The following is a 13617-nucleotide window of genomic DNA, read 5'->3' on the forward strand; positions in this document are numbered from 1 at the left end:
CAACCATATGATTTCAGTCATATGTGGGACATAAAACAGAGTGCAAGAAATAAATGAACAAAACAAAAAACCCTCAGACGCAGACGACAACATGGTAGTTCCCAGAGGGAAAATGGGAGGGGGAAGGATAAAGATGGTGAAGATGTCACCAAACATATGGCAACAAAAGGAGACTAGACTTGAGGTGGTGAACTCACAATGCCTTTCATTCTGCAGAAGGCTGTCCAAACCAGCTGAGCCGCACAAGTCAGGGTTTACACGATGCAATAGGCAGTTGATGTATTTTAGAATTGTACAAACAGGAACCCCCTCCACATACCTGTGCATTCCATACACTAACACTAATCATGATTTTTAGTTAAAACAAAGCTGCTTAAGCAAAAAAGTAAAATTTGTTAGTATTAGGATATCAAAACACTAGATAGAATCTGATAAGTTACTTAACATTTTAACTTAGAAACTAAAATGCCACTTCATCTAGTTTCACAGTCAAGATCACAAACTCTTCTCATCCTACAATATTTCATTTCCTTTACTAAGATAGTAAAATCTTTCCAAGAAATCTACGTCTCTGATCTATCTTTATGTCTGCATAATGCATTGCAAAAAATAGGCCCTTAATAAGTGTTTATGGAAAGAATGGGCCCCACATAAGCATCAGATGGCTTCAGATGCTGTAAACATGACCTAACTCAAGTTCTTATTTCAGGTCTTTGGAAGCTTTCCCATAGTTTTCATGCTGAAAACTCCACATTTAATGTATTGACCAAACTTTTGAAGGAAGCTGGTGAGAGAAAGACGATTCAAACTGACTGCCTATGTTTAGTTGGGTCTGAAACTCTTTTTTCATTTTGTTTATGTTGTGAGAGTAGAGTTAATAAAAATATTTGACAATACAGAAAGAAAAGAACATACTTCATACTTTCTTTATAAATGATAGTTTTATAAAGAATCTTTATATTTCTCTGCAATTAACAAAAGATTTAGAAAGAATTGCTTTTCCATTAGTTGTGTGCTTATCAAATTGCCTAAAGATTTTTTTTGTTGCTGTTTTAAAATTATTTCATATAACTTTTGGTTAGTTATAGTGACAGAGTATTACTGTAGTACGAAGAGCAAAAATTTGTTTATATAAAAAATCCCAGAAACAAAAGTTACTGCACATTGTTTAGAGCGACAGAGCTCTTACTAACAGCTTAAAGATTTTTAAAACTTGCTCAAAGGGAGTCTGGCTTGGAGTGTGATCATTGGATAAATCTTCAGCAAAGGATTTACTTCTCCTATGAATCAAACAAATGTCCCTCAAAAATAATTGCAAATGAAAGCCTAAATGGCCCTTCATCCCTACCCTAAATAAATAAATGTCCTTTTTTTCATTCTATAAAGCCACCCACAGAAATCCTATTAAATATGGGAAAAAGTGATAATGACAGAAGCAAAACAATCAGAAACTGACAGATCAACAAGGCTATTGAGTATATAATTTCTGTCTGATGTTATTTCCACTAAAAGAAATCAGACAGCATGTGCAGTACATAAAGACATGGGCTCAGTAAATGAACATTTGCCCAATCAGATAATACTGTCCAGAAAGTATCCAACCATGTAATATGAGAAAAAGAGACATTTATTAAAGAAGATACAAGATACAAGAAACATTGTACATAAGACAATGATGCCTCAGTCCCCTTCAAAGTAGGCTCCGTAGGACCTCACACAGTTCTCCCAGTCACCATCGGCTGCCTTGTCATATTTTCCTGAATCTCATCAACACAGTCTGAAATCTCTTCCTTTTCAAAGGTAATTTTAGTTTTGGAAAAAGCCAGAAGTCACAGGGCACCAAATCTGGGCTGTTGGGGGGCTGGGTCACCTGGGTGATTTGATGTTTTGCCAAAAATCTCTGCATGAGATATGATGCATGAGCTAGCGTGTTGTCGTGATGAAGCAGCCAATCACCAGTTGTGTATAACTGCAGCCGTTTTCATTGGATTGCATCTCTCAAGTGATGAAGAACATTAAGTGGCACCCCTTATTAATTGTTAGGCTTTGCAGGGTGTACTCACGATGGACAACACCTTCCCAATCAAAAAACAGTTTATATGGTCTTGATCTTGTTGCGACTTTGCCATGCCTTCTTCGGGCATGGAGGACCAGGTGACTTCCACTGGAACGACCGGGCCTTCATTTCCGGATCATGGATCATAGCCGTACGCCCACCATTCATCTCCGGCTATGACCTTCTGGAGGAAATCTGGTTCCTCTGTAGCTGTTTGAATTGTCCTTAGCAACTGCAGCATGATGTTCCTTCTGCTCTGGCAGCAGCAGCCATGGAACAAATTTTGCCCTGACACGTTTCATTCTACGTCAAAACCTCAGACACAGTAGTTTTTGGAATCCCCAGATCAGCTTCCAGCTCTCGCACTGTCAGTCGCTGATCTTTGTTGATTGCAGCCCATGCACATTCATCATTCTCAGGTGTTCTGCTTGTTGCAGGCCTTTCAAAACATGGATCCCTTTCAACAGATTCTCGACCATCTTCGAAGCATTTGTGCCACACTTTTATTTGTGCTGCACTCATTGCATTGTTCCTGAAAACCTTCTGAATCATCCGAATAGTTTCTGCAGAGGAATGTTCAAGCTTAATGCAAAATTTGATGCAGATTCGTTTGCTCTACTCACTCAGTCATTTTGAATGTGACGACCACACAGTACACATGCTCACTCAATGGCGTCTACTGCCCCCACTGAAAAGTACAGTGAAATCATCATTGTTCACACATGTGCATTCAGTCCACTCTCCTTGGCTGCCAGGTTACATCAATGTCGCGCAAACAGTTCTTGTTATATTAACAATGGCTGGACTTTTTCCGGACAGACCTCATACACAGATGGAAACCATGGGGTCTTGCCTATACACATCTCCATGCCAGTCCTTTACCATTATTAATCTGCTAAACTCACAGTGCTGAGCCTGTGAAGTGGAATCACAATATCTTGGTGTTGTAAAGAACCTCCTGAGCAGGGTTACTACAGCCCTGACAGAGGTGGTCCAGGGCCTGCTAGCATCTTGCAGGGCCTGACAGTTCACCATAGTCAAAGCTGCCCTGTCCAGTCCTTCAAATGTTTAGAAATTTTTTCACAGAGTTAAATTGGCCTATTAGCAATATCTCTCTATTGACCTTTATCCTATATCTTTAGAGGGAAAGAGCATTTTATTTTTCACCTAAATTGCTCTGAGCAAATTTGGGCTGGCCACATTGTTTTGTGCTGACAATATAGCAGTGAATGAAATGAATGTTATTTTTTTTCTTCTACTCTCTCATCCCCAAAATCAACCCAAATATTATAAGACAGAGTTCACATCCCCCAGTTTCCTCTGTAGCAGAATGACGATCCCAGTTTCCTCAACCCTTCCTCCCTTGCCATGGCGTACAGACTTTCTTTAATCCTATTGCTTTCTTTTAGAGATGTTTGTTTTGTCGGGGACAGTCCTAAAGCAGGCCACCTCAACTGAACACAATGTCAGAAATCCAGTTTGTCCAGCTGACAGGACTGTGGGGTTACAACTTCTCTAAGTTTGAGCATATAATCCTTGCTAATGCAACCTGGGGTTTTGCTCACTATCTGTGTTTATCAGTCTCGACAAGTTGTGAGTGCAAAGCTTCTGTGAATACTGTTTTCCAGGAACAATGAGAACACTGAGCAGTGGAAAGCTGGAGATATTTTCATGTCTTTTTCTGTCAGTCTCTGATCCTCCCTTTTACACGTACAGTTTTGTTGCTTTTATCCTTGTTCAATGATAGCTTTTGGGATTTGTTCCAGAGTATTAGCCTGTCAAAATATGTTTGAATCCTCATTCTGTAATCTAGCATACTGACTGTGCCCCATCGTGTTTAGCACACACAAAATAACGAACGTGTCCTCTAATTCTTCTGAGTCGCCAATTCTTTTAAAATATTAGAAAGAATAAGACTAAGGACGAAGTTCTGTGGCAAACTACCTATTAAAGTTATTGCCTCAAATTTGTTTTTATTGATCAGTCAGCTTTTGGGGGAGAATTATTCAGATAGCTGTAAATTTATGATGGTAACAGTAGATTCAATACTGAGTGGCTTCCTTCTGCGGGAGGTGATGATAGCATTTTACATGTATTCTCTCCTCTGCATGGCCCACCCACACCATGGTTGTTGCTATGTATATGTTCCACACAATGAATGAGTCTCATATGTGAAAATATGTTTCAAATGCTTCTTGTAAGGAAACTGAGGCTCAAGGAGGTTCAGTAATTTTCAAATATCCAGGGGAGTAAGTGGCAGATCTGGAATTCACACACATCTGTTGCACCCCAAAGCTCGTGTCCTTAGCAGAAGGAGGACTGCCCCCAAACACCATCACTCAACTCGGATGGGGGAACCGATGGGGAATTCTTGAAATGTCTCTGTGATCTGCAGGGACATCTGTCCCCTGTCTAGTCAGTCTATACCAAAAGGAAAGGAGAACATGGAATAATCTGTTCTTACTGAGTCATGGTTTGTAGGGACCTCCTTCCCTTCCAGAGTGCAGCACTTTTACAACTTACACTGTCATTTTGGGGGGAAACAATGGCATGATTCCTCATTGTATCCACTACCCATTTTCCCCCTTTTCTGAAAATGAAATGTTCTCCAGCCCCTGCTAGTAGACATTGCTTCCCTTTCACACACTTAATCAAAGGTTACTTACGTAATTTCAAGATCAAAACTGCAAACTCTTTTACTATATGAGGATGTCATTCTTCCAGATGCTTCCACCTCTTTCAAAGTGCCTATTAGGTACCAGCTATTAAAATGATACTCTCTTCCCTCAAGTTGTAGTCTTATCTTTTCTTTTTTTGCTTTCTTCTAAGATGGTACTCCTAAAAACTTTGTGTGAGCATGTGATCAGCATTTACCAACAGATCGCATCAGTTCTTTTAAACTGTCCCTTCAGAGCTAAGATTTTTGTGACATGTTTATAAAGGAATACTTCCATTTTAAATTTTTCATTAATTTCTTTTTGATGCTTTCATAAATCTCATAAAGTCCATTTCTAAGAAAAAAAAATGCTTGGATATCACCCAGCAAATTAATCTCATTTTATACACCAAAAAAAAAAAACCCCCAAGTTTTCCCTGGAAAGGCCAAAAGACTTGCCCGAGATAACCTAGCTGGCAAGTGAAGGAATTGCCTTATGTTAAAGAAATGAAAGTGATCATAAAATGAATACTATTCTCTATTTTTATCAAAATTCACAAACGTGAGCTTTAGGAAGTAGTTCCAACATAATGCTAATTCCTTCTAAATGTCCCTTGTACGTAAGAGATAGTTCAGCTCTGATGTTGTGCATGGTATGTGTTTATTCAGGCTTTAAAGGTTATATTTCTGCTCTACATCCTTCCACGTCTTTATTTGCAAATTTTTCCTCACAGATATGTATTGGTCTATTGGTTGCATTTTGAAGCCAGGTTGTTTAGTGTTCTCACTCTTTGAGATTGCTCCTTCTTAAAGCAATAACATGGAAAATGTCCACAATGCTGGAAATACCTGTCCACCTGCATTAGTCACGCCAGGAAAGAAGCACACCTCTGTATGGCAAATACCCACTGGTGTTGGAAACAGTTTGTGCTATGGCTTGTTTGCACCATTTACTCCAACCCCCCGATCTTCCATTTCTTAACTGCTTTATCTCCAGGAAACAGGAATTTAAAAACTGTCCTCTTGGTAACTTTATACTCCACAATTAAACAGAAAAGCCTAAGGACTTCAGAACACCAAAAAATATGCAATAAAATTACTCTTGTTCCTCCAAAGTCCAAGAGAAAGGAGGAGTTTCCACAGTCCCAATGATTTTCGCTCTCACAATTGGGATTCTCACCTCCACTTGATTTCAACTTTACAGATTCATTAGTTAAATACCATGGTTAAAGTAAGAAATGCTATTTCCCACGTAATGTTTGCCTCCATCTGTACAATCATGTAGAGTCCATCTAGAGCTAATTCCATCCTTGTTTAACTTTTTACACACTGTTAATGCAAACATTAGTCCCTGCTATTCTGTTTCCTCAAACCCAGATCCCTAAAACCTCCATAGTAGCCGTGTAAATCCAAGGACAGGTACTTGAATTGTAGTTTTGCACATTCAACAATACTTTTTCCAAATTGATGATAAATGCATAATCAAGATTCCCCAAAAATAGGATCATGAGACACCTTGAAGCTAGAAACATTGGAGAAAAAGAGAGTCAGGGTGTCACAAAGAAAAATGTAGCTGGCATGTCTTTTTTTTAAATTTAATTTAATTTTATTTCTTTTTTATTGTTGTTCCAGTACAGTTGACTCTATTTTCCAGCCACCACTCCCCCCTGCCCCACCTCCCACCCTCCATCCTTCCTCCCTTTGGCTTTGCCCATGGGGCCTTTACACATGTTCCTTGACAACCCTTCCCCTTCTTTCCTCCATTATCCCTCTCCCCTCCCTTCTGGTCACTGTCAATTTGTTCTTTATTTCCATGTCTCTGATTATATTTTGCTTGCTTGTTTGTTTTGTTGATTAGGTTCCACTTATAGGTGAGATCATATGGTGTTTGTCTTTGTCATGTCTAATTAATCAACTCAGTGGACAATAATGCTCCTGATAGGTAAGAGGTGGGGGTACTAACTGGGTATGTCAAAGTCAGTCAATCTACCTTTCTCTCTTACCTTTGCTTATTTATAAATCCAAGACAAAAATAACTCTGAAAAAACTTAATAGTCCCAAGTACTGTCTTCTTAATTTCAGAATGGGGAAGGAAGGAAGACAGCTGTGAGGGAAGTTCTGAGGACATAGGAGGAAGACCGCAATGGGGATTCTGACCTCCACTTGCCAACCAGGAGTTTAGCAAGTCCCTGGCTGATGAAGTCTTCACTTTGTTGAACCCCAGCTACAGTGCCCTGAGTTAACGTAGAAAAATTAAATTGTTGTACAAAGGGATAGTACCAAATATTCCTTCACAAGTATTGTTTTAATACATTCTCACAATCATTCCCATTTCTGAGCTCATGCACTGAATTTCATGCTGTTAAGCAGCTTGCCCCATCCCTGAGAATGAGAAGGGTCAAGGGTCTTGACACAATAATTCTGTGTGTCATCTTTTGCTATTCTATTACTTCTGTATTTTGGGAAGATAAAAAGGGAAGCCCTGGCGAACTGTTCAATGTGTAAAATAAAAGGCAGTTCATTAGGCAGCCACAGAAAAAGATAGTTTATGAAGCCTTAAACCACAGATACCAAGGTTGGGAATACGGGAAGGAAGTCTGAAAAATTTAGATAATTCAAAATTAGATTTTTAGAAGAAAGAAGAAATAAGGCATGGCAGTGCTAATAGTTGAACTTGATTGAATGTAATGATATTGTATTTTTCGGTAACATTTTTTTAAGTTATTAACCTACTCCAGAAACCGCCAGCAGAGGGCTCCATGCTAAGTGCATTCGCTTTCCATCAGTAGCTCCTACATTTATCGTAAAATAGCCCCTCTATCTGAGGCTGAGAAAAGAAGGGTATTATTATTAACTGCCCCGTCTGCTATTATAAATGGATGTAAATATAAGTGAAAAAGGAAAATACGAACGTAACTGTCTAGCACGTTCCGACCTGGGCAAGCGTGCGTGACGGGGTGGGGGAAGGGGGGACGGATGGAGCACCGGCACCAGGCAAGACAACACGAAAAAACGAAATGGGGATGAAAATGCGTGTTTTACTCGCTTAACTTCCCTTGGAGAGCAGAGTTTGTTATGCCTATGCGTTTGGCTTTAGTGAGTCCTTACGGGAATCTTTTCTTACATTACGTGATTGGAGGTTAAAGCGAAATGCAGAAAACTAAGGGCAAGAAAACTCGGCTCAAGTCAGGAAATTTTTCTCAGTAGAGATTGAACTTTTATTTGTACAATTCTTAACGTGTTTGAACTTTTTAGATGCTGAGACAATTGTTTCTAAAAGTGGTAGATATGAGGAATTCAACCTAAATGCCCTTAGCATTAACAGGTTTTCAAGAACCGAAAGAAATCGCTGAAAATCTGGCGGCCGTGCTGGATTTGCTTTTACAAAATTCCGACAGAGGGCGCTGTTGCCCGTTCAATGACAGAGAAGTCTTCCCTAGGAAAGATTTCTCTTGCAATTTCGAAGATTTTTTGAATAATGTCCACGTTGAAAAATTGATTCGGTTTTAATTATTGTTATATACTTATTTGGCTGTCTCCTTGTATGTATGTATATATTTTTCAATTTATGTTTTATTCTCAATAAAACCAGATTGGTTAGTTTTCAGTTTTCCTAAAGAATTTTTATAAATTTTAACCAAGTATTTCAAGACCTTTCTTGTTTTAAAAATACCCACTATTGGCATAAAATAAAATTCATGTGCAAATTTGAAATTATACACATATAAAACTATAAAGTAATCATGACAATATATTTTAAGTTGTTTTATATATGAAGTATTACTATCTCTCAGGGTTTCTTGGTTTAAGCTTTAGAGTTTATCTATTTTAGACCAATCAATGATACACAAAACAGAAATGGAAAATCTGTTAAAAACATTTGATAAAAATCTTAATTTATTTTGGGTAAGAATGATCTTTAGATTTAAAAACGATAATGGAGGTATTGATTTGAAAGGCAGAAGACAATTATTCCCATTAATAAAATTGTGTCTAGAGAACCTGAATTTCCAAGTCTATAATCTTTATTTTGCAAAGTAATGATCTAGGACTTATTTTGGTTCTGAAAAGTGTGGAAAGGGGTGATAAAATCCGTTTCAACTTCCACCACACAATAAAATTAGGAAAAAATGCCTTTCCGTGTCCAAACCAGCTCTGGGAGCAAAGAAGAAAATTTTTGCTCATGCTCCTAGTGGAAAAATCTGTATAGGTTTTATATAATTTAAGGTGTTAATATTTAAAGTAGAGGGAAGGAGGAAGGAAGGAAGGAAGGAAGGGAGGGAGGGAGGGAGGAAGGAAGAGAGGGAGGGAGGGAGGGAAACAGGATGAAGGAAAGAAAGAAAGGAAGGAGGACAGGAAAGGCAAAGCATAAAAATTAAAACTGGAAATGAAGGTAGGATTTATGTCTAAAGTTCCTTTTGAAGCACCTTCTTTGTGTTCCTTTGATTTCACCTATCATTTAAAAATTAAATTAAAATCTGACGACTTGTTCATTCTGCATAAGAGGAAGCGTCTGGTCAGCTTTTATCAAGTCGGTATCCACCGTGGTTGTCCGGAGTCCTCTCCCCGAAGAGCGTCAGTCCCTGCTTGCACGGCAGCGCTCAGCAGTCCTGAGATTTACAGACAATCGTCCTTTGCAGATTCACTCTTATCAGGTTTAATAACTTCCACCCCAAATTGCCCCGGTCCCTCCTCATTCCCTCCTGTCATTTATTTTCTGCCCCAGAGGCAGAGATCTTCCACTGGACTTCCCTTCTGGCTGTGGAGATCCTTCAGCACCCTGAAAGGGAATAGAAAAAAAAGAAAGAGGGGGTGGGAAAAAGGGGAATGAGGTGAATATTCACTAAGTGATGAAATCCAGAAACACTGTGCCTTAAAGGGAGCCCATTTTTAAGGTTTGGTTAACTTTGTTCTTGTCGGTGTTTACGGTGTGTGTGTGTGTGTGTGTGTATACACACACACACAAATCACACTATGAAAAAATACACTCAAAACAAACAAATAAAACCCCACAAAACCCAAAATATTTTTCACTATGCTTTTAAAGAACATTCTGCTCAAACCTTCCAAAGGTTTAGGTGACCATTTCTTGATTCTTCATAATTAAAACCACTTAAAAGTTAGTTATAGACAACAGATGTAAATATAAAATGTGCTATGTCTCTGCAAAGAAGGTTCCAAATTCATTGTGTAGACCTGTGTGTGTGCCTATGTTGCTGCCAACAACTGAAAAAAGGAGGGAAAAAAATCTTCATAAAATGGAGACTCCAAGCCAAGAAAAAATAGCAAGTGGAATCTGTTGAAAATACATACCAACGACCCCTAAAATGAACACAGTAAAGACTGGGGTGTTCATACAGTATTTAAGTTACCCCATATGTTGAACAAAATGACCAGCAATATTAGAAATGAGCTGGCTTTTTGTTCCATAGTGACAGAGGTACCGTTGAAAAAAAGTTGTGTGACCATCCGCACAGAGAGATCACCCTTAAAACCCCCAAATCCAGCTTTCAAAACACCCTCCTGCGGAACACACAAGAATAGGAGTTTCTGTTTTAAAATCTCAATAATGGTCTCCTTTTTAAAATCTAGATAGCAAACGGGAGAGTGTTGGCCCCCTCGTTTCTCATTGTGAATTTTAAAGACTTTAGTTAATGGCTACAATGATTCATCATTTTCAATGAGAGTTTTTTAAATGTGTATATTTACATTAATCACACGGAACAACCATCTCTCCTTTAAATGCATGTTTAGAGTCTGTAGACTATGTGACCCAGGGGTGCTTATATAACTAAATGTGGGTCTCTGGGTGTAAATATATGTTTATGATTTTTATAATATATATGTCTGTGGGTTGCATCTAACTCCTGTGTGTGTAATAATGTTTTCCTCTCTGCTGAGGCTTACTTCTCCAGCCTATTGTTTGAGACAACAGATATAAGTTGCGATGGGAGAGGAGCGTCGGATTTGGTGTGTATCCCCCATTTCCAATTATAGATGGATCATCACAGAGCAGAGTCCTGAGAAGCCAGACATCTGCTCCTCACATGAATGCACTCACCTCCTAGAGACCAGGCTGCCATCATGCTCTGGAAGCTCGTGGAGAATGTCAAGTACGAAGATATCTATGAGGTGAGCCGCCACCCCAGATGCATCTTAGAGTTTTGCAGATAGAGAATTTGAGCTTCTTGACACCCCAGCTGATATATATTTTTAAGCTATTTACTCGCAGATCTCCGGTCGGTTTTTTCAGCTTTCTCTAAGTTTTAGAAAAGCTGGTTTGGGCAGACTTTGCTATTCTGAAAGAGCACTTTGAGGCTGCAGTCCGACTACTGTAACTTAGAAGATTTCTCTTTTATTTCTTTTATTTTTCCTTCTCTCTTCCTCGAACCTACCGCCCCCCCCAGACTCCGGTGAGGAAGGTGGGCAGAGAAAAGAGAGACTGCTAAAGGCAGAGGCTCTCCTCGTCTTAAGTGTGGGAGAGAATTAAGTTTTCAAGCCTCATTGGTAACAGACTCGGGCTTTTAATTTTTATTTTCAATAAAATTCCTGAAATCGATAACAAACGGATCCAAGTAGAGGGCGGAAAATTAAAAAGAGGGAGGTAGATAGAGGGGTGTCGGTAGAGCACAAGCCAAGGAGCAGCCACAATTTTTTTTCCTCTTTTTCTTGGGTTTTGCTTCTTTGCGGGTCAGAGCGTCCAAACCACCCCGCGTTGGGCCATTTTTAGCGAAAAGTGCTGCCCTTGTTCCGTGCACAGGGTTCTCTAGCTTAACTCTCCCTCCGGCGGGAGCAGTTGCCCGCCGCCCGAGGCGCCTGCTGCTGGAGGCACCGGGCCGCGCCCGCGAAGTCCGCCCAGTCTCGGCTGCCGGGCGAAGGCACCGCGGGGCGGCTCCCAGGCCCGGCGGGCGGCGGTGCGGGGCGCGGGGCGCGCGGCGGGATGGGAGGGAACGGCTGCCGGCGGCCCGCGGAGCCTCGCTCCGGAGCAGGATGGACTCGGAGACCCCAAATTAGGTGCAAGGGGAAGGGGGTAAGCGAAGACGCCGCAGAGACGTCGAGGGAGGGAAGGAAAAAAGCCTGGAGAAAGGCGGAGAGGAGTTCGGGCAGGGGAAGGTCGGAGCTGGAGGGCGAGCGGTGGAGACGGCAGAGGGGGAGCGTTGGAGAAACGAGGGGAGAAAGGGAGAGAAAGCTCCCGGACGGCGGGCAAGGGCAGTGCTTGGTCGGACGAAGCGGTCGCGGTGGGACACACAGAGGCTCCCGCAACCAGTGGGGGGAACGCGACCCCGGCGCTCCGGGGTAACTCGCGAAAGCCCGGCCCCAGGCTGCCCTGCGGATACTGGGAACAGGCCGCGCACAGACGCGGTCGCGAGCACCGACCGACGCCGCGGGCCGGTTCCTGCCGGACGCAGGGTTCGCCCGCCGCGCCCCGCAGGCAGCACCAGCGCCCAGAGCCCCTAGCTCTGCCCTGTATCTTAATTTTCGGGAGGGAGGGAGGGAGAGAGAGAGGAAGGGAGAGAGAGAGAGACAGAGACAGAGATGGGTCTTTCTGTGACTGATGCTTGGAGTTTTCCTTCCTTTCCTTTCCTCTTTGTGGTTATGTAGTGACTGTAAGGAAGAGCCGTGCCTCTCCGGCTTGTGTCTGTTTCGGTTCGGCCTCCTTTTCTTTCTTTAACAGGCGGGATGATGGCAAAGTCGAAGACACTAGAAATAGCGTTTAAAAAAAAAAAGTGTGAGCGGCCGAAGTGGGCAAGACACTGGCGGGGAGGATGCCACGGTGTGAACAGCTTGGGGCGCACACAGAGAGGCGTCAGTGCGTCCTGAACAGTAAGCAGGATATAACTCGCTCTTCGATTATGAAAAGTGAGCTGCCTAAATGAGACAGGAGGGAGAGAAGAAAGAAGGGAGGGTGAGAGGAAAAGGAAGGGGTGGCGTGGAAGAGGGTCAGTGAATGAAGGAGGAGGGAGAGAGGAGAGAGACAGAGAGAGACAGAATAGTGCAGTTATTTCCAGCTGCTTAAATTTTCTGCTCAAAAATATAGGAAGCCCAGCAGCCTGGTGGAAGGAGCCTATTTAAGTCGGGAGGAAGGTTGAACTTTAACAGAAACGGCAGTCAAGCCAGTTGAACGGGTTCCTGAAATATCCGAAAAGGTTTTCTGTTGCCCCTGGCTTTGCCTGGAAAGGATAAGTTTAGTGTACCTGAAGATTGATTGCATACATTTTAAACTGTAAAAATCACAGACTGTGTGAGCATTAAAGAGGGAAGGGCTGCACGAGGGATGCAAATCCTCCACCTGGCCTCTGTCCTTCAACAAATAAGCATATTCGCTAATATTCAGCGAAGGTCTGCAAACGTCACTGTAAACAACGCGGGTTGGGGTCCACCGGTTTACTCTTCTCTCCCCTGCAAAGGATGAGGCAACGCCTTTTTATTTTGTTCTTTTAATCTGCACACAAAGCACCTAGGGCCATCAGTTCTTCCCACTAGGAAAGTCCCTCTCCGGGAACACGTTTTATGCAGGCCCCCAGCGATGCTCTCCCTCACTGCCCTGTCCAAGGAAGCAGAGGCGGCTTTACGCGTGTCCCCAGCTCAGTTAATTGAAGTTCTGCCTCTTTCCTGCTAAACTTTTTCCCCAGTCTGCCTTTGCCAGCCCCCTCGTCTGATTACATCTAGTAATTCTCCACTGAATGAACGTCATTTACAATAGTAGGGGAGCTCTGCGCTCGCTGCTGCTTCACGCTCCATTTGTCCTCCATTCTCCCTTTAAAGTACTCGTGTAATATTAATAGTCATGAATATCAATTATTATGAGGCGGTGTAGGCAAGCGGAGGGAGGAAGGGGCGCCCGAGCAGTCTGAGCCCAGCTTCGGGTGGAAGAGGACTGCTTCTGGAGCCCTGGAGAACGGCA

The 13617-nt window shown here is 41.9% G+C and overlaps 1 protein-coding gene across 5 annotated transcripts in view; it reads left to right on the plus strand.

Moving 5' to 3' along the window:
• Positions 1 to 10511: 10511 nt before the first annotated feature.
• The window catches only part of TFAP2B (transcription factor AP-2 beta), a 29124-nt gene continuing 26018 nt past the window's right edge, over positions 10512 to 13617 (plus strand). For 2 of the 5 annotated variants that reach the window (XR_008425539.2, XM_024557743.4), the window contains exon 1: positions 10512 to 10844. Coding sequence is in view for 2 of the 5 variants with exons in the window: in XM_024557743.4 (XP_024413511.1) it covers positions 10764 to 10844 (81 nt within the window). In the remaining 3 variants the exon portion in view is untranslated. Of the gene's footprint in view, positions 10845 to 11722; positions 11743 to 12236; positions 12537 to 13617 lie in introns of those variants that run through there. The other 3 variants (XM_053913875.1, XM_053913877.1, XM_053913876.1) reach the window with 3 other exon arrangements.

The sequence above is a fragment of the Desmodus rotundus genome, chromosome 11 (assembly GCF_022682495.2).
Source record: "Desmodus rotundus isolate HL8 chromosome 11, HLdesRot8A.1, whole genome shotgun sequence".
In the NCBI taxonomy this organism is placed as follows: Eukaryota; Metazoa; Chordata; class Mammalia; order Chiroptera; family Phyllostomidae; genus Desmodus; species Desmodus rotundus.